The 22,406-nt window shown below is 38.8% G+C and overlaps 1 protein-coding gene across 1 annotated transcript; it reads left to right on the top strand.

Moving 5' to 3' along the window:
• Positions 1-500: 500 nt before the first annotated feature.
• pskh1 (protein serine kinase H1) lies at positions 501-13,029 on the top strand. The gene is made up of 4 exons (XM_084734955.1): positions 501-854; positions 1,874-2,578; positions 3,449-4,372; positions 11,648-13,029. Exons 2-4 carry the CDS (start codon positions 2,510-2,512, stop codon positions 11,963-11,965), a joined length of 1,311 nt encoding a protein of 436 aa, XP_084591081.1. The 5' UTR covers positions 501-854; positions 1,874-2,509; the 3' UTR covers positions 11,966-13,029.
• The last annotated feature ends 9,377 nt before the right edge of the window (positions 13,030-22,406 follow it).

Here is a 22,406-nt window from a genome sequence, read left to right as displayed (position 1 = left end):
GATTTTACAGGGTAACATTCATGGCTGAAGGTCCTGAGGCACAAATCAGCTATCTCATTCTGTAAAATGTTCACACAGTTATTTACAAATATACAACATACACAAATGTGACACTAAGTTATTGAAGATCTGTTCAAAACTGCATAACCAAGCATCTCTAGGAATCATGCCATTTATTGTGCTTCAATGTTGCATGTTCCCCAAGAAATTTTTAATGAATTATCAGAAATCATTTGATACACAGTATTGCTGGACATTTCTGGAGACATGGTGCACTTGTCCTCTCTGTGAGAACATGGACAAAGGAATGCTAGACTCCCCTCACTGATATGAATATTTTAAGTAGTTTTTTTTTCTTATGCATTTGAGAATAAAGTTGAAATGTTAAGAATGAAGTGTCAGGTGTGAGAAAAAATACTTGTAAACATGCTGCTCAGAATTCGCAAAGAGCGTTTTATTTCGACAGTACAGACCGGAACACCTGTGTTGCAGTGTGTCTCTTTCCGCCTGTCTCTGTGGCTGTGGGAAGGTGGTCCTGGTCGAAAAACACCGTCCAGAAAAGCAAGTAACGGGACAACTTTGCATGTTTTCGTACAGTCTTCTCCTTCATCTCCGAAACACACCACGGGACTCGGGAATACACTCAAAATGTTGCCGGCAGAGGAAGTGACGGGTTTGTCTTGTTTGTCATCGGGAATAAAGTTGGGAAAGTACGAGGTGAAAATGGAGAAGCCAGCTGAGTGAGAGTGGGGTGAGGAGGCTGGATTTGGCAGAGTTGGGAGTCCTGCCCTGCTGTTAGCAGCAGGCTAGTTAGCATGCTAAACACTTCGCTGCTGTCTCGGATCAGTAATGAGGTGAGACTGAAAGTCACTTTTACACCTGTAATGTGAAAGTTATTTGTGAAGGTTTTTACAGACTAGGCTGGTGTTGCCGAAAAATAACGGCCAAGTGTGCTTTTGGCTGAAGAGAAAACATTGACATGACTGGGCCTGACCATTTTTAATCTGAACTAAACATTCATATTGTCTTACACTACATTTCAGACATAAATGTACCTTTCCTCAGCCTGTAGAGTACTTTGATCCATGTTTTCAGGCCTGTTTCCAGTGAATTTTCTGTTGTTATGACTATAAAAGTATATCTGCACAATTAATTGCAAAATTATCGCACAATCTAATCGCAATTTTTTAATTAAAGGAAAAAACTGTGCGAAAACTGCATCATAGTGAAGTCCTGTAGTCCTGCAGAGATGCTCTGGGCATCAAATATTGTTCCCCAGTTGTAAGAAAACATGTTTGTTTGATACAAACCTAAGCAAATGTCACATTAGTACAATTTTAATAGTGTTTTTTCAGTGAATATGGAAATTTTAATACAAAAAATGATGATTCCCACTGATCGTATTGCATATTGCAATCTCAGTTAAGGTAATCGCAATCATGCAGCCCTATGTAGAAGTGAAGTAAACTTGACAAACATTTTGTACTGAGAACTTTTAACAAATATATCAAGCAGACTTCCAATATTTGATTCTTGGATAAAAGTGACCATCTGTGATTGTGCAGCTATTTCTTACAATGGCAAAGCTCCCCCTTGTTTTCTCTCTTGGCCATTTCAAAACATGTCTGGATCGCTGTAATCATAGTTTGGCTGAAAGTGAGCAATATGGCCTCATCACGCCTGTTCTGCACAAAAAATGGTGTGCAACTAACTTTGGTGCTAAAATGATCAATCTGTCGAGGTCACTGTTTGGCCTGAATGCTGAGGCTGCTCCTCTCATGTCACCGTTGAGCGTGTACTCAGACACAGTGCCCATATGTTTGCTGAGCCTGACCATAATCACTCATATTTCATCTCGTGTTCTCCATTTCAGAGCCTCCCTCCGCTGCTCTCCAGCCTGTGATTCTCCAGGGGAGCTGCTTTATCTGCGGCAGGACCACTGCTGACATCGCAGCCTCTACACATGGATAGAAGCGAGAGTTGATGCTTTCTTTTTCTGTGGAAGCTCTCCCTGAATCTTTCTGCGTTCCCCCAAAACCTGTTTTAGAGAACCTGCTCTCCCTCGCCTGTCCTGATCAGTCATTTTCACACCGTGAGCATCCATACTAACTCATTTTCTCTCAGACATGTCACGGCATGTGAGATAGGGTCCTGGTAGGTCCCTGCCTGCCGTGCTGCGCAGCCTTGCGAGACCAGCCAGCACAGACCTCTAAAAGAACTTAAAAGACAAGCAGCTGAACGGCACTCGCCGATGGAGTGGAGACGCACGGCGCGCTCCCCCAAAATATATTCATGAACTCTCGGATGTAAATGGATCTATCGGCTGTATTCGTGACCTGTGACTGCTGATGCCAGCTTATCGGGACCTGAGTGTTTGTAATCAGCTGTCTGAGTGTGGCTGCAGCCTGGATGTTGGATGCCCTGAGTGTGTTGAATCAGCTGTTGCGGTGATGAGGCAGGGCTCCTGGTGGCCTGTGTGGCTGACTGGGCAGTGGCCCAAGGTGATGTGATGGGGTGCAGGAACAGTAAGGTCCTCCCTGAGCCTCCAGGGGATGTTCAGTTGGACCTGGTCAAAAAGGTCAGTAGGACGATGTTGTTACTAGTCATGGTAATGATCAGTGGTGGATGAAGTACTCCACCCCAATACTTGAGTCAAAGTATAGATTCTCCTGGTCAAATATTACTAAACTACAAGTGAAAGTTGCTAAGTCAAAACTGTACTCAAGTTAAAATACAAGTACTTGCTTCAAAAGTATTCAAAAGTTCAAAAATTATTTTCAGTTATCGATCAATTTGTTGAGCATTTTCTTCATTAATTAGTTAGTTGTTTGGTCCATAAAATACCAAGTCCAAGATGACGTCCTCAAATGTCGTTTTGTCCACAGCACAAATATATTCTGTTTGCTGTCGACATTAAAGAAGCTGGAATCAGAGAATTTTAACTTTTCAATTAATCGATTATCAAAATAGCTGCTGATTATTTGGATAATTGATTAATAGTTGCTTAATCGCTGCAGCTGTAGTCATTATTGCCATGTACTATGACATAACTATTTATATTGATAGTGTTAACTTAGGGCTGCAGTTAACAGTTGTTTTCTTTATGGACCAATCTATTGAACATTTTCTGATTACCAATTAATTGTTGTTTGAGAGGCTGGAATTAAAACTTTGGCTTTTATGTTTATTAAATAACTTAATCAATTGAAAATTCATACCGTTGACAAATATGGATTTCAAATCAAAAAAGGAAAGTCCTCAGGGAAAAGAGAAAGTTTTCTTTTGTTTGGCCAAAAAAATGTCTCTTATGGACATAAAAGCTGCAGACTGTTGCTATAGGCTAATATACATCAATGATTTTACAGATGACAGTTTCTTCCTCTTTTCTTTTGTTGTTCTCTAGTTTGTGATCTGCGTCTATGATGAAATGTGTTCCTGTATGTTTCAGGTCGATCCTCCCCAGCCTCCGCAGACTGATATCTACAAGCACTTCATACGAGGTGATGGCACAAGGAGTAAGACGGGTGGGGCCGGCGGAGGGGGAGGTGACAAGGCTGACTCCACCTCCCCATGTCAGGCCCAGGCCCAAGCCGCCACTCCCACTGCTTCCGCTCAGCCCCCCAAGGACCCGTCTGAACTGTCGGACCCTCAGCGGAAGACGGTGGCAAAATATCGAGCCAAGTTCGACCCCCGGGTCACGGCCAAGTACGACATCAAAGCTCTGATAGGTCGCGGGAGTTTCAGCCGGGTGGTTCGCGTGGAGCACAAGAGCACGCGGCAGCCATACGCAATAAAGATGATCGAGACCCGCTACAGGGAGGGGAGGGAGGTGTGTGAGTCGGAGCTGTGCGTTCTGCGACGCGTCCGTCACACCAACATTATCCAGCTGATGGAAGTGTTTGAGACGGCAGAGCGTGTGTACATGGTGATGGAGCTGGCCACCGGAGGGGAACTCTTCGACCGGATCATCGCCCGCGGCTCCTTCACAGAGCGCGACGCCACGCGGGTGCTGCAGATGGTGCTGGACGGCGTCAAGTACCTCCACACTTTGGGGATCACCCATCGGGACCTGAAGCCGGAGAACCTGCTTTACTACCACCCCGGAGCCGACTCCAAGATTATCATCACTGACTTCGGCTTGGCGAGTAGCAGGAAGAAGGGCGACGAGTGTCTGATGAAGACCACCTGTGGCACGCCAGAGTACATCGCCCCTGAGATCCTGGTGAGGAAGCCCTATACGAACGCTGTGGACATGTGGGCGCTGGGGGTGATATCATACATCCTGCTGAGTGGAACCATGCCCTTCGAGGACGACAACCGCATGAGGCTGTACCGGCAGATCCTCAAGGGGAAGTACAGCTTCTCTGGAGAGGTGAGGATCTGTTTTACACACACACACACACACACACACACACACACACACACACACACAAGCAGACTTCACACATATTTGCAATACATATGTCACACCGTATAAGACTTTGTCAACACATTTTCAGCTTTTCTTGTGAGGTGACATGGTTTAACTCAGACACAGATGTTTTCACACACCTAACCCTCTGCACACGATCAGCAACCCGTGGCTCCAGAGCCACATGCAGCTCTTTAGCTTTAGCTCTCCAGTGGCTCCTTGTGGCAGAAAATTATATGGAAGTGAATAACATTTTTGACAATTCAAATTCTTAAGTTTTGAAAAAATTTTACCAACTACAGATCTTTTGTTGAGATAATTAACTTTCCTTCTTTGGACAAATTTAAATCTTTGAGTTTTAGAAACTCAATAAAGTTGTATGTAAAGAAATCATTGAGTAAATTCTTTTGAAGTGAAAGTGAATGATGCTTAAAATGTTAATATTTACAATTAAAACCATTTAATTTTCGAGCATTCAAATAATGAGAAATGGGGTTCACAGCTCACGCTAGCTATGGATGCCAAATCAAAAAAAAAAAAAAATTCCTCAGGGAAAAAAGAGAGAATTTGATTTTAATTTTTTTTTTTTTTTGCCCCCTGATCTAGGGATGGGTATTGTTAGGTTTTTATCGATACAGATACTACTTATCGATACAAATACTACGATACTATGTTCCATAATTTGATACAATAAATAAAGACATGATACGCAAAGACGTGAAAAAAATCTTTTCTTTTCGTCTTTTTACTGGGGAAGCTGGGTTCAAAGGCTGTGGTCATCTCCTGAGCAAAGGAGCAGCTTGTCTCTGAAATGAGAATAGCTTCGTCCACCTTAAACCTTAACTTACCCACCTCAAGCGAGCCTGTGTTGGTTGTCGCTACTCCGGAACTAACCCCCTCCACAGCATTCAAAACACAGGAACTTAGCCTGGATCTTCAGCAGTTGTAGCATTTATTGACCAACAACCAGCCTGAATTGTACAGACATGCTGCGCTTCACTGCTACGTTCGAGGGGATGCCAGAAAAAAAAAAAAAAAAAGACAGCGGCGTGCAGAGGAAAAGTTGAAGCGGAGTCAACTGTAGTAGAAACACCACCCGATCTCTCCCAGCTGTGTCCTCGCTTGTTTTATTCCGTGTACCCAGCTTTGACGTTTGCGTCTGGCCTCAGTTTGTGCTGCAAAATAGCAACACAGAGAAGCTTTGTTTGGTTTGTGCGGATGTGTTTGAGAGGGAGAGGGGGACAGACGGAGCGTGCAGGGTACACACTGATGGGCAAAGAGACCGCTGAATCAGAGAAATTACAGGTTATTTTCTGATTGTTTCACAGCTGTTTCATTCTAAGCACAAATAAACACCCCCCACACCGCTGCACAGCCCTGCTGATTCTGTCTGAATGTGGCCTTTAGAGCAAACTAACTTAACATAAATCCTGATAAATCAGGAACCGGAACCAATTTAGTACCAGATCTCAATCCCTACATGTACCTTTTACCTCGCCATACTCATTTATTTGTTTGCTTTTAGTTAATACACCTATCTCCTTGAAGTGTGTTTGTGTGTGTGTGCAGAATAATTTCTGCTCTATCTGTGCATGTAGTCAGAAAACTGCTGAGTCGTCCGTCTCTGTGTTTCATAGCGTGGGATGTTTATGTTACCAGTGAGCTTTACTAAAGGGCCTCTTGGCTAATGTTTGCCCCGCATACAGCCGCTCCAGCACAAATAATAGTTGAGTAGTTTTGTAATATTTAATGAGAAGCAGTTGAATCACCTCAGTTTTCCGGGGATGCGTCCACATGTGAACTTGTCAGCTGCCTGACAGGTAAGATGAGGTCAGATCTGATACATTTAATAATTGAAATCACTTCCAGGAGCACAGTATTCTAGCTGAGGACTGCAAATAGCACAGCAGAGCTGCTGGATGAGTGTGAGGTTCATCCAGCAAGTCGTCCTTGGAATTAGTGAGAGAGCTTTTCAGATGGGACCGTTACGCATTTTTAGGATGATGTGGTGGTTATTGAGCAGATATTGTTGTCTCAGTAGTCACATAAAAAGCGAGTCTTTCTTCTCAGCCCACACAAGGACAAACTAAGGGTCCAAAAATTAATAATTCCATTAAAGAGGCAGAAATAAGCTGTAATAACAACCCCAGCATATTTTAACCTTAAGAGCTGACATGGCAAAACTTGTTAGGAAACACATCCAGATAATGTGGGTCAACATTACAGTTCATTTTGAATCTTTTTGTGGCCACCTGGTTTTTTACCTCTGGTTTTGGTCTCCACCAACTCCTGAGGGAAATATCTGGCTCCTAAGCTGCTAAATGCTCCACTGTGTTCACCGCCCCGTCGCTAACTTTGTCTGTCTGTTGTTTTGTGCTGGACAGGAAGTGTACAGGGGGTCTATAAGGGCTGCTACATATGTCACAGCTCCCTGCTGTGGCCGAAAATGAGGCTATGAGAGTGGCGAGAGTGAAAAAAAAAGTAAAATTGTGGGTTGAAAACTGAAACAGAATGTGTCGTCACTGTAGGTTTGACACTACTGCTTTATACCTCTGTGCCGTCAACATGCCGTGGCTGGAGACATTATATTTTCTGGGCTGTCCGTCCATATGTACGTCTGTCTCATTATTTTGAATGCAATGTGCAAACCTGAAATGGGTCCTGTGTAGTTTATGATAAGTTATGCTTACGTTTCACCCACATGCATTATGTGTTTCCTTGAGTCCTGATGGAAATGTAATGCTTGAACATTTTTAAAATGTTTCAGATCAAATTGTTGATTGTTTACATCCATGTTTGCTTATATTTTTCTTCTTTATCTTTGTTTGCTCATTACGGAACATTTCTGCCACCAACTGTCTGTCTGCATCCACGTCTGCATAGTACTGCTTTGAAATTATTGTAAAGTAGTGGCCTCAGATGACAAAATAACGACTGTAGAGAGCTTGTAAAAATATATAGAGCTGAAACAATGAGTTGATTAATGAGTGAAGTCGCTCAAAAGAAATTTTATTAACTTTTGAGGAATGATTAATCATTTAACTCTGTTATCATGCGGGAATACCAAACTTTTGAAACCTCTCAAATGTAAAAAATAGAGTTGGCTCACTGGAAAGGCTCTGCTACACTAAATGGAACAGGACCTTAATAATATCATTGGTATCACTTGGGTTTACGCTGCTATTTCATGTCAATATGGCTGCTGTGAAAAAGGTCCATTCTCTGTGTTTATGTCTTTGGACATCGAATATCTTTGGGGTTTGGACTGAAGGGTGGATAAAAACTTGATGGCATCACCTTTAACTCTGAGATATCATGATGAGTTTTCTCATAATTTATTAACTGCACTATCATTGATTAAGTAAAAGAAAAGAGGCTGATCAATTATGAAGTTACACATTTTAAAAAAAAAAGATGTAATACTCAGTAAAAAAGTGTTTTTCTTCCACCAATCAGTATCTTAGTCCACTGTAAATTTCTTTGACCCAGTAATGGTATACCCTATAAACTTTCATGATTGAAATGTCATCTGAAGACTCACTGGCTGAAATTCAAGTGGGTTGCTAACTTCCATGTTGGCCAATTTGTATAATAAGCATAATTAGCTCATTATCAGGTAAAATAAATGTCCTAGGTTAAGTTTCTTGATAACTTTCATGATAATGAACTGAATGGTGCATAGGAAATGTCAGAAAACATTTTTAGACCCATTGTTCTGCTATTATTAGCATATCAGTCATTAACAACCTCATATTTTATGACAGATGAACCTTATTTAAGCTGTTCTTTACCGGTATGTTGTTCCTACAGTTTAAGAATGTAAGAATCAATTTACACTGTAAAAAACAATAAAGAAACTTAGAAACTTTAGAAACTCAAAAAAAAAAAGATGTATGTCAGAAATTGGTGACAGTGAGCGGTGAACCTGTTATGTCATTATTTTGGTGCCTGAAAATCAATTTAAAAATTAGTGGCTGAAAAAGATGTTAGAACTTCAACCAAGAATGAATTTACTCAATGATTGTTGAAATAGAACTTTGGCTTTCTAAAACTCAGAGATTGAAGTTCATCCAAAGAAGAAAAGTTAATTATGTCAACAAAAGATTTGTAGTTAAGAAGAAGTTAAGAATTTGAGTTGGGCTCAGAACTCAAAAATCTATTGTGGTATGTTGCCTTGAAACTTGTTTGTTTTTATAAAAGAGACCCACATCAAAATATACAATAAATGAAAACTAAAATGTTAAAAAAAAACAAAAAACTGTTATTCCACATATTTTTTCTTCTAAAGCCACAGGAAGTCACTGGAGAGCAGCTAAAGAACCGTTGCAGACCCCCGATATGGTCCAGTAGTCCCTTCCTGTTAATGATTTTTCAGTTAAGATGATGTGTCGGGGACATCCAGTGGTCATAGAACGGCGACACGTGCTGCATGCTGTACCCTTTTCTCTCGTCCACGTTTCCTGTCTGTTGCGCACAAATAATGCCAAAAAAATCTTCTAAAAAAACAAAAAACCAAAGAAATATCTACCATATTCTGAGTTGTGTTGATGGAGTACTTTACAGTGGCTCAGACATTCATAACTGAGGACCAGAACTATTCATTTCATAAAGGGACAATTATGTCTCCTTGTAATGATACAATGCACAAACTTGTCTTATGCCACTACGGCCTGTGACCTTTTAGTTTGAGAGCTTTCTGGTCCTGAGGGAGGATGAGAGGTGGAGCTGAGGTGGGGCAGACTTGAATGCACTTCCCTCGGGGGACATGTGTCTTTACAGACATGATGAGTGACGTTCGAACGCACAGCTGCGGACCAACAAGTAATCACAGCAGGGACATTGTTGTAGGTGGGGGAGAAATGTATGTGAGAGGGTTATATATGTGTCATGTATCTTTAGCCAACACTGGTGATTTACCTGCTGTGTGTGGGGAGGGGGGTAAGTTGTCTACTGGGAGACTGAAAACACAGCTGGTTGCCAAGCAGGACATCATGTACAAACTCTGTGTGTGTGTGTGTTGTCTGTGTGTGTAATTCCTGTCTAAGTAGGGGGTAGAGTTTGACTCACTACCAGTCACTCATACTAAATAGAGTCCATGTCTCGGAATGAGAGTCAACAGCAGTTGCCAAGAACATTTGCCTTAAAAAGACATTTTATTTTACAGCAGATTAGTTTGGAGACATGAAATTCTGTTCAAGCAAAATGTGCTTGATCACATCAGATTCTCTCCCACACAGCTGTCATTCAGTCTGATGTTACCAAAAGACCAAGAAGACTCATTATCACGTCGAGTTTAATAAACCAAATGCTTCACATGGTCAAATGAGCAAGAATTTAGTCAGTTTAGAGCTCAAAGTTTAGTCCTCACACTCTTCTCAGCTTTACATCACTCTGCTGCCCTCTTGTGTCCAGTGGACAAAACTTTCCTGATGCCAAACAAACCTTAAATTCTGACACGATTATTTGAAGTCCCCCTCGTCTCAGGAAACCGTCTTGTTTATTGGTCCTTCTCTTGGATGTTTGACCTTTACTGTGCAGAGTTCAACACTTGTAGCCTGTTCAGACACTGATTCTGTTTTTCAATAAAGGTGAAGGAGTATCAATAAAACCAAATTACTATTCCAAGTATTTTTTTATGTGACTTTTAACAGTAACTTCCAATCATTTTCCTTAAGGGACCCCTTTTTCTATTACCAAGTAACTCCGAACTGAGTGAGTATTTTACAGATATTTAAGATCATATTAAATGCATAACAACAACAGTACAAACCAGCAGTTAACCTGTATAGTGAACACAACAACTGCAGAAAGTTTCTGTAAAACCTGGATGAAATTTTGGATGAATTTTGACCAGATTTAACCATGAACATGAAGGATTTTTTATACAATTCTCTGTCTGTATTATTTCTTTTTAAACTTAATAGGCTTCTTTTTTGTGGTTTCTTCTTATTGTTTATTTGCTATTTGGTTTCATACTTTTCTAATGAGGCTGTTTAGCAGAAAGTGAACGCACACACACCCTGAATATGACTTATGTTCAGGTCACCGTGCCCATATCTATTAACATGTTTTTTGTTTTGTTTTTTCAATTTTATATCTTAAAAAATGCCATTTTCATAGTTTTTTTTGTCTGAAAAATTGATTATTTTTTTTACATAATCAATCAACATTCACATGCTTATGAAAAGAATGAATGAAACGAACAAAATTTCTTGTTGTTGTCGTTGTGTGTCTGACATTAGAAGATCTTTTCTTTCTTTTGATATGTTCCATGTTGACATTTACTCTGTGGATGTTCAAAAATCAGTGAATTTTGTCAAAAAGGCTGGAGCTGGCTGGCAACATTTTTAAAAAATGCTGGCGAGGAAAGAGTTAATCAAGATGGCCTTGATTACCCTGATCACCCTGACAGACCCCAGACAGTATGTCTGAAGGAGATCTGTAAAAATATTCTGGAAACATCTTATACTATATTATTTTAATCTGTTTTCTTGTCATTCTCCAACATTAAAATTTTCTCTTATGTCCACATAATGAACAGTTTATCTCCTTTGTAAGCTTTTTTTAATCATCCCCTCTCTCCTTTCACTTCATTCTTGTGTTATTTCTCCTTTATCTTCCAGAAGTATTAACAGATTAGACATTTTGAAAGACCACAGGTGGAACTCAGTAGAAGACTTTTTTCACAGCAGACATTTTGACGTGAAATAAACCCAGATGTTATCAACACTCTTGTGTTTGCTACTATTTCATATCAATATGGCTGCTGTAAAAAAGGTCTTCATTGCAGTTCAGTTCAGCAGTTGGTGTCGGTGTTAGTTACACCTGTACAACATGTCTCTGTCCCCTCACCTCAGGTAGGAGGCCACTGGTTTAAGGGCTGTCCACACCAGGAACAATAACTCTAACAGTAACTATAAATATATTGTTTTAATAATTGGTCCGATATTGATTCACAAAATCCCAAAATTGATCTTTTTAGATATCTCTTCACCTGCGGATGTGTGGTACAGCCTGCAGTTTTAACCCCTTTTAGTTGAGACTGACTCTGGTGTGATATTTGGCAAATTTTAGTGTGTTGGTGAGGTCATGTTTAATAAAAAGTGCATGATTAAGTACCCGGTGTAACTGCTCTGGGTTCAAATGCTTTAGACTGTAAGGAGTTCTGACATTCAAATCTCAGCGCACACGGTTTATTAATTACAGTCTTGTCTCACGTCTGTGTCTCCTCTCCAGCCGTGGCCCAGCGTGTCCAACCTGGCCAAAGACTTCGTGGAGCGCATTCTGACGGTGGACCCCAGCGAGCGGCTCACAGCGGGCCAGGCCCTAAAGCACCCCTGGATCGTCAGCATGGCTGCCTCCTCCTCCATGAAGAACCTGCAGCGCTGCATATCTCAGAACCTCCTGAAGCGGGCGTCGTCGCGCTGCCACAGCACCAAGTCGGCCCAGTCCACCCGCTCCAGCCGCTCCACCAAATCCAACAAAGCCCGGCGGGTGCGAGAGAAGGAGCTGCGCGAGCTAAACCGTCGGTATCAGCAGCAGTACAACGGCTGAAACGGGCGCCGTGATGACCAGCGACCTTTTAATATTTGGGGGGAAATAGCACTACAGTGAATGAACTTTTACAGTGACTGCCACCATTCAAAGTTGCTGCCAGTTTGAGAGGCCAAAATGGCTTCAAGTTCCAAATCATTGCCTTGAAAAAGAGGACAAGGACTCGACTGAATCCATGGCTGCAGCAAAAGTTGAATGAAGGTTGACTGCTGCCATTTGAGACTATAGAACAAGTCAAAAATGATCGTGAAGTGTAATCTATGAAATCCTACGGCAGCACGTCTCCTAATGAGCACAGAAAAGGACACACACGATGAAGTTTTGAACTCCGAGGATTACATCATCTCTCCATCCATTCCTTCGCTTCTTCTCTGGCAGGATGGTGCCTTCCACTCCTTTGCTTTTGTTCTTTCAATCCCTGTGTCTCTACATATTTATTTATTATTGTTGACATGATTATTAGTCTCCATTCAAATGGTCACTGGATAATGACCTTCCACGAGGATCTGTTGAACAGAATTCTGGGTACTGAAGCTTGTAAGAAGAAAGGGAGGGGGAAACAGATTCCCCTCACTCATTCCTGATTGAAAAATTGCTGTGAATTTTTATTGTACTAATTGTACAGACCTTGTCGTAACGTGGGTAATGAAAACACACAACAACCACACCCTTAGAGGTCAAAATGAAGGCCTGTTTTTTTATTAGTCAGTTCTAAGCTTATCTTATCTTGCCATTTTTACTCTGTTATAACAGCATCATCGTTCTAAAGCTGTCAGAAGATTGTGAAGCTGTTTTGTGTCAGTGTTAAATCTTAAAAGTATCTGCTATGATCCCTTTGTGTTGTAGACCAGTTCTAATAATTCAATCAGTATGTGGTCATTTAGGGACTTATGTGGTTTTACAGGTTCAGTGTTGGTTACAGTGAGAATGGCATGTTAGAAACAACACTGACAACAAAGATCTTTGTTATGGAGAGCTGCTCAGCTCTTCATAAGTTCAGCGTTCGCCTCGGTATAAGTAGGGCTGCACAATTAATCGAAATTTTAGCAAAATCGCGACCTGGCTTTCTGCAATTTTCAGATCTCTGGAGGTGCAAAAAAAAACTTAACTTAAATGAATGAATGTTGTGAGGCAGAGATGTCCTGTCCTACAGACTTAAAAAAACATCTGCATTTGGCACAGATTCCTGCAAAAAAAATCATCTTAGTCATTTTGACTTGTTTTTTGGTTAAAATAAGAATGATGTAAAAATGATCATTACCTCTAACATCAAAAATCATATTACAGTTCAGTCAAAATGATCCCAATTAGATATTTTTTCAAAGTCATTCAGCCCAAGTTATGACATAAATGTTCACACACAAACTAGTTGTTACAGTGAAATAAATTATTACTAAATATTTATTACGACCTGTTTTGAATCAAACTGAACCTAGTGGAAAAGCTAACATTAACTTGTTAATATCTGACCTGACACTTGATCAAAATGCTGTTTAATAATTATCATAGCAAGGAATTTAAAATGACATTTGGCAAAAACAACAGAATACCTTAAATTACAACATATTATACCAAAAATGATAACGTTAGCTAGGTTAGCATAATTAAATCCCTCCCACTCACTCAAAACTGCATTAATGTTACTAACTCTGCAACATGTACTCAAGGCTGCAATATCGGTATTGTATCGAAAGTGAAAAAGTTGTATCGGGACATCCCTAGATTTAATGACTTATAAAAATGGTTGCTGTCAGGCAGCCTTTTCCAACTCGTTGTTATATAAGCCAAATATCATTCTCTCCAACGCCACCTCGATCCCTCGATAAAGACGGTAATTTTACCTAATAGAACACCAGAGTCGCTGGTCTACTGTCGCTTCAATTGATAAGTATGTTCGTGTTATTGTGTGACTTTGGTGAATCTGAACTAACCCGTTAAAACACTGAAGTCACGCAATAACACAAACTGACCAAATGCAGCAGCAGACCAGCAACTCCTGTGTCCTGTGTGGGAAAATGACTTTTTTTCCAAGGGAAATCTGGTTGGTTTGGAGAGAGTGATATTTGGCTCTTACAACAATGATTTCCAGACCATGGATAAATACTTCATACAACTCCATCTGGCTTCTTTTTTTCATGCACATTACTAGTCTTAGTGAGTTTAAACATTTCAGTTTTAATGGTGCACCCTGACTTACTAAATGATTAGTTTTAAACAGGTTGTTACTAATAACTTGTGATGGATTTATGAAATGCAGGTGTAACCAAACCAAAGTCCTGCCATCTCTCCTAGTCAGCCTCTGTTCCACTCACATCTGTTACTCAGTGGGTTTTGTCATAAGAATTTTACCTGTATCTTTAACATATGGCACTGGTCTCAGCCATCAGTAGGCTGTCAAAACAGTTATAATTTTTCTTTGTTAAATGAGCAGTATGTAGCCATTGCGCAAGCAAAAACAAGTAAAGCAAATAGTGAGGTGAAGAGCCCTCACCTGCAGAGACAGGCAGGCTGCAGGAGCTCTGCAGGATACACACAAAAACGCAAATAAATTATAAATAAAGTCGCAATAACAAGTGACAACGAGTCCTCAACTGTAAGTTGATCAGCTGTTTATAACTGTCAGTTGTCTGTCAATGTTAAGTTAAGTCAGTTATCCTGAAAACAAAAGCCCACTGCTCTGAAATAACACACTCTGGACGATGAGTTAAGTGTCTGCCTGTCTCACTGCCTGCCAAACTCCGTTTACATTTTGATCAATTTAACACTTATAAGCATCTGTGCCTTCTTCAAGATTATTAATGATCTCTCTCAACTCATAAGCAGACACTTACTCATTCGGCAAAAATTCGGCATTAATTTGAACTCTGACTAATGTGAAACGGACGTACAAAACAGTTATTCAGATCCGGAATGGAAATTTCGGAGGCTGTGATGTTTATGTCAAGTGAAGCCAGTGTTTCAACTCAGCATGTTTGCTAGATCTCTGATGACACGTTGGTCATTTTATGATTTATTACAGTAAATATAATACAGATTTCTCCTTTACAATGGCTAAAGGGGTGCTAGATAGTCATGCAACCCAGAAGATGAAGAGAAAATTCCAAGAACATGACCCTGCAACTAGAACAGAGACTAACTAGAAGAGGGAGGGCGTCGTGATTTTCTTTAGTGGCTGCAGCTCTTGGGGAGGTTGTGTCTTAAAGCTTTGTAAACCACACTTGTGACCAAAATGAAGGATATGACTGAAGATGAGGAGCATGCAGATGTGAATCAGCTGACCGTTAGTATATATGATTTGTAAAAGATTCCTAACACGTACAACCATGCAGTCGTCTTCAGAAGTGTTCAGAGGTTACCGTTTGTCTGTAAGTGCACTTAAATCTGAGTAAGTTCCAAAAGCTGGACTAAAGATGAACTCTGACAGTAAAAGAACAACAGGTTGTAGCTCTTATGTTCTGCACTTTCTTAATTCTTCCTTTTTCAGTCCGATTCATGACTAGTCCAAAACAGTCCAATACATATCATGTGTGGATAGTCGGCATCCTTTCGTTATAAGGTTTTGTGACTACTGCGTTACTTGGAGCTGTTGATTTAATGGCGATTGTCTGAAATGTGACCAGACGAGGGATTTATTTTTTTTTTGTGATATTTTGGTATTGCAGTAGTAGTGAATTTTCTGAGCTCAAAATCAGTTCAAGCAAAATGAAATGAAAAATTATTTCAGCTGTTTGTTCATCATATCCATGTTCAAATGATTGATTGTAAATGATTCATCCCCAAAATACTTGTCAAAATAATGTGATGTTTGATTATTGAATATTTCCCTAAACCAGGGCTCTACAACCTGCATGCAGCTCTGCAGCTGCACTCCAGTGGCTCCCTGTGGCTTTGGCAAAAAATTAGATGGAAATGAATAATGCTTATTTTTTAACTTTTTTATTTTCAAGGCAACATACTGCAGTAGATTTTTGACTTTTGAGTTCAACTCAAATTCTTTAGATTTGAAAGAGTTTTACCAACTACAGATCTTTTGTTGAGATAATTGACTTTTCCTCTTTGAATAAATTTAAATTTAAGTGAAAAAAGGGTTACAAATGTAATATTTTCAATCAAAACCATTTAATTTTCAGGCACCCAAATAAGGACAGATCAGGTTCGCAGCTCACTGTCACCAAATTTTTGAAATTTTTTGAGTTTCTAAAACTCAAAGATTCAAATTTATCTGAAGAAGAAAAGTTAATTATCTCAACTAAAGATTATAGGTCAGCAAAACCTTTTAAAATTCATTTTAAAACTTGAAAGTTTAAGTTGGGTTTAAAACTCAAAAATCTATTGCAGTACCTTGTCTTGAAATGTTGAATTGTCTCAACTATTTTTTTTACAGTGTAAACTGATTCTTACATACTGTAAAAAATATGCAGCCTGTACACCAAGAAATATTTACTAACTGAAATGCCAGCGCCTTTTCCTTTCCTGTTTTTCTTGTGGGGGGGGTCAAAAATGACTCTTTCGATCATAAAGGTTGCAGCCCCCTGCCCTAATCAGAGGGGGATTATTTGACTTTTTTGCTTTTTTTTTTTTGTTTTATCTGGCAAAGCACTTCATCTTTACCGCCACATTGAACTTTATGAGTTTTGATAATTGCGATCTTCCTCTTAATTGGACCTGTTTATTGTGTTTTTCTGTCTTTTGTCCCTTCAGAATACTCTCTGAGTAAATCTCTTGCCACAGTGTGGTCTTTTCTTCTTTTATATGAGTGTTTTGCTGTGATCTACCCCAGACTTTTAAAGTGTGTTGCTGTTGTGAACTTTTTTTTAACACGTACTGGAAACCTAACCGAGCCATGTCAGCTGACCTCAGTTTTTCCTCTCCGTTTGTCTTTTTGCTCGTTCCAGGACAGGATTCTCTGACATGCTACTTTGTTTTTCCGTTTTCCTCGATGTCAGATTGAAAATCTTCGTCCCACTGCTGTTATCTTTCCTGACGTCTCACCTCATGATGGGACTGAAGTGTTTATAAAAGACCTGAAGTGAGGCTAACGTTGGAACTGGTGTTGGTACAATCAAATCCTCATTCTATCCACATTTTGAGATACTTCACCCAAAATATGTCTTTTTAAAATATTTCATGCGTACGCCATATAGAAAACAGCTGTGGACACCTTAAAAGAAAGATTTTGGGTGAAGTATCAGTTTAAGGTGTCATTCTTTCTGCAACATACCGTAGTTCTGGTAGTTAGTTCATTGATTGCTGGTAGAGCATAGCATCTATGTGAAGTAAACATTTGTAACCTGTTATAAAATCTCTGCTCTCAGACTCACAGTTAAGTCACAGAATAATCATCTGGACTCAGAGGAGTCTGCTGTGGTTGAATTGTCGAATGCCTGTTTGTATACCATGTTTCCATGAATAACCAAATCAGTCCGTTAGCAGTTCTGCAGAATGTCAGCACATTTGTTAAAGTGTCTTCATGTTTTTATATATCTGTGTGATTTTATATAAATGCTGTCGTCCTAAATGAAGTAGCCAACTCAACACTGTTACCTGACAACAGTTGTTCATCTTTTCTTCTTGTGTGTCTAAATGAATGATAACACTTTGATTCTTTCTACCATTAACTTTTTTTTTATTTTTTTAAACGGTGAGTTGTACGTGCCAATAAAAACACTCCAACCTGACTACTTCCTCTGGGTTTTTACACAGCAAACAGGCTGGTTAGACATCAGTCCAACAGCATGTGTGTGAGTACGAAGGAAAATTTATCACCTTTATCAATTGATTTATCGCTTTAATTGACTACATTTACTATCAATACTGATCAGACATCCATGTGAAAAAAAAATCTTCCTTTTAATGAGTTTATATATTTTGTTGAACTTGATTTAAAATTGGTATTCCTTACTCAACCTTGATGTACATTTACCATGGAATGGAAAAAAATGGAATCGATTACTTTCATTATTGATTAATCTGTCAAACATTTTCTTGATTAGTTGTTTGGTCCATAAAATTTCATTGAAAGGTAAAAAAAAATTGATCACTATTTCCGTGTTTTAGAAAATGAGATATTTCAACAAAAACTGATTGGGTCGTAAATTCCAAGCAGATCGACAAATTAAAATTCCTTTTTATAACTTTAACGGTTAAGATGTTGAAAGAACTTTTAATCTACATCAAACCATTTGTGCCAAAAATGTAAACTTGTTTGTTACAGCGCCACCTTCAGGTCAATTAGTGTCATGTGTTTTTTTTGCCTGAGTAGTGGGTGGAATTTGCAACTCACCAGCTAATTTTTGTCTTACGGTTTTTGTCTTTTGTCTTACAGTTTTTGCTGCACGAACACTTTTAGCAGAGAAAAATAAGAAGAGAAAAGAAGGGAAGGGAAGAGTAATCAGAAGAAAAATAAGAGGGGTCCAGAGCGAGCGATGCTGCTTGGACTTGAATTGTAAGAACTCATGCCTCCAATAACATGAGCCAGAGTGAACAAATCTGTGAGCACTCCTCCACATCACTGTTTCCCTCAAGATCAACTTCCCATTTTCTCCCAGTAGAAAGAGTATCATCCGGAAAAGCCTCAATCGATCCTCACTAAAGCTGAGACATTAATTTAGTGAGTTTCTTTGATTGGCGTAATGTTTTTTTGTTGGCCTTCGGTTCCTCTAGTGCTGAGTCTTCTCAATAAAGCTTGTTCAGGAATTGTGACAGCATGTTTTTCCTGAATCTGTTCAAATTAAATAAGAGTTCCATTATCATACAGACTAGCAAATGTTAGAATCCTTTTTTCGTCCCATTTTCTATAAATATTATCAATAAATATGGACAGGAATTCTGGATTTTGCCATATGGGAGAACAGGGTGAAAACTTTTTAATGTTACTCTGTATCAACTGGTTGGGTACATAGGTGGGGGGTCTGCAATGGCCAGTGGCTCCCTGTGGCTTTGGTAAAAAAAAATAAATAAAATAAAATAACAATAATAATAATAATAATAATAAAATATATTATATATATGTGTGTGTGTACATATTTATATATATATATATATATATATGGAAATGAATGACAGTTATTTTTAATATTTTAATTTTCATTTATCATTGTTGTAGGTCTACGCTGTAAAAATGAAAAAGTTGTGAAAACTCAAACTTTCAAGGCAACATATACTAGATTTTTGAGTTTCGAGCCCAACTCAAATTCTTTAGTTTTGAAAAGTTTTACCTAACTACAAAGCTTTTGTTGAGATAATTAGCTATTTTCCTTTTTGGGATAAATTGTTTTAGAAAATCGTTTAATTTTAAGGCACCAAAATAATGACAAATCAGGTTCACAGTTTAATGTCACAGATTTTTAAAATTTATTTTATCTAAAGAAGGAAAGTAAATGATCTCAGCTGAAGATTACAGCTTGGCAAAACTTTTTAAAATCTATTTAAAAGCTCAAGAGTTTAAGTTTCGCTCAAAATTCAGAAACTTATTGCTGTACCTTGCCGTGAAATGTTGAGTTGTCTCAACTATCTGTTTACAGTGTAAAACTGATTCTTACATTCTTTAACTGTAAATACACAAAAAAAATATTTTATCAACTAAAATGTGCGTCATTAGCCTACGTCCATGGATCTGTGCCTTTTCCTCTAAATGTTGAAGGTGGCTTGTCTTCTTGAGTCTCCAGAAAATGGTTATGGACGCCAAAGAGAATTTAATAGTTGCAGCCCCAGACAGATTTTTTTTTCTTTTTTTTTTGGCCAAAAATGTCTCTTTTGATCATGAAGTTTGCAGACCCCTGACATAGGCAACTGTTAGTGATTGATAGCATGTTAATTATAACAACTTTATGAGACTTCAACCAAATGTATTGAAATTTTCTACCAAGTTTAATCACAGTTAACAAAGATAAAGCTGAATGGTAACCAAAGCAAGCAAACTGATTAGAGAGACCATCTGTATTTTATTTAATTATTGTAAATAAACACTGGAGACAGTACGATATCAATTTAATAAATAATATATTTTTTTTTACTTAAAAAAAAAGTTGAGCTGTTTCACACACCAAAGCTTCTGTGCCTATTCTCATGATTTAATTAATAAATTATGGTCAGTGAATATATAAAGTTATTTGATTTGTATTTTACCTTACAATAGACCTTCTTCAGACCAGCTCATATCAGGCATTCAGGCCCTGCTACACTAAATGGAACGAGACCTTAATTAGTATCACCTGTGTTTACCCTGCTATTTCATTACAATATGGCTGCTATGGAAAAGGTCTATCTGTGAAATAAGCATGTTCTCTGTCCAGCTTGTATACAGTCCTGGTCCTGCCGGTAAACAGCGCCCTCTGCTGGCAAAACCTCCGCATGACTGGGAAGGCTCGACTAAAGTGGTAGCTGGAGGCCCTCTGGGTTGCCAGGTTTGATACAAATCTTCACACTCCATTCTAAACGGCGCCATTGAATGGCGGAAATAAAGAAACCACGACTGCGAATTATTGTGTGAGTGATGTGTTATGTCTCTAAGAAAATCTTACGAAAAAAAAAACATCTTTATACCATGTCAGTTAACTGAGATGCACCAAGGAGTTTACCGAGCTCCGCAGTTTAAGGAGGATAAGTTAACCAAACCTGGCATCCTGTCCTAACTAGACGTCAGTGGTCTGCGGCTGGAGCGTTTAGTGAGTTTGCCTTGCTGCTAGCTTTTGTTCGGTGGACATTAAACTATCTACCGATTATCAGCTCACGAACACACGGACAGAAAACGGTACAGACACATAACTGTGACCCGTGAGACGTTGTTCAGCTCGGTGAGTAAAACCAACACACAAATCACCAGCGCACACTGTAAAATACTACTAAGCTAGCTAGCTAACGCTATACATGTGATAGACTGGTGGGTCTAAAAATCTATTAGCATGTCTTCTTGTTTACTAAACCGAAGTCAGATGGATAAGTGCAGCTTTAGTGACATTTACAGGTCCTTTAATGTTGTCAAATAACGTTATTTACTGTAAATGTAATAACTGTCTCCTTCAGACATATGCCTGCTGATGCTTGTATTGTTTATGCTGATAAAGTCGTCACTTCTCTGAGGCTGCATAGCTTTGTTTTGTTCTTTAGCTTTTTAACTAATAAGAAAACGTGTTTAGCTTTTAAATTTCTGTCTTTTGAATGAAGGTTGTGTCGGACTGGAAAGCAGCAAACTGTTATTTAATCTCATGGCTCTGTCGACGCTGAAATTGTGCTTAACAATAGAGCTTTTATGTACTCTCTAATGTAAACTATAGACATTTAAACGTGTGTGTATTTTGTACTGTGTTTGGTTTGCTCAGGGAGTGAACAAGAACACTATATAGAGCAAAATAAAGTCTGTTTCATTATTGAAAAAGTAGGCTGTTTGGATGCTGCACGTCCTGCACCCCGATGATACACACTGTAGACAGTCATATGGAAGCCCATTTCTACCAGTGTGATGAAAAAAAAACACCATCTAAGTTATAAGGATGAGAAACCTTTTCAAAAATAATGACTTAGTGTCTCAAATAATGAGAAACTTTCTCAGAAAAATAGCCAAAATAATAACTTATGTCAAAATAATTAATATTTTAGTCTTTCTCAAAAATATTAGTATCTCAAAATAGTGAGTATCCCAAATTTTATCCAAATTACTTATTATCTCTAAATAAGGACTTAGTTTTTGGGAATAAGGACTTTGTATTTTAAAATAATGACCATGTATCTCAAAATAATGACTATATATGTCTTAGTATTTCAAAATAATGAGAAACTATATCATACTATCTTGAAATAATGACTTTGGTATATTAATATAATGTGTAAGTATTTCAGACTTTTTCAAAATAACTTAGTATCTCAAAATGGTGAGAAGCAATCTCAAAATAATGACTTAATATCTCACAATAATGATTTCAATACTGACTAATTATTTTAAGGTACTAACTCATTATTATGAGATACTAACTCATTACGCTGATAATGAATTACAGGATCTTTTTCCCCTTTAGTGGAAATAGGCTTCCACACATTCAGTCATATTTTTTTAATTCATGAATCAGCTGCTGTTAAAGTAAGATATTTTTTTATCTTTCTAATATTTAGTCCACTGTTTTTGGAGCAGGGACGGATCCTGACAAGAAACCCCTCAGCTACCTTTTAAAAAACTCCACTCCACTTCAGTGCCTGTAGATTCCTACCACTGCTGTGGATCTCTCCTCTTCTCTCTGATTGTGGTGGGGGTCCCCTCTTAGCTACTAATCTATATTCCCCCGGAGGTTTGGCGTCATTTTTGTGGCTCGGTGTAATGTTGACACAGGTAGTCCCAGCCTGTCTTTTACAGCCCTGCCCAAACCAGTGGGGCTATTTTTACAGCCCTGTCTCTGAACCAGTAGTTGTTAACTGTATTGTTGTCTCACATGCAGGGATCCTGCCCCAG

The sequence above is a fragment of the Lutjanus erythropterus genome, chromosome 13 (genome assembly GCF_056507025.1).
Source record: "Lutjanus erythropterus isolate fLutEry1 chromosome 13, fLutEry1.hap2, whole genome shotgun sequence".
Lineage (NCBI taxonomy): Eukaryota > Metazoa > Chordata > Actinopteri > Lutjaniformes > Lutjanidae > Lutjanus > Lutjanus erythropterus.
Note: the sequence above shows the minus strand (reverse complement) of the source record. Positions and strands in the feature narration are given on the sequence as shown.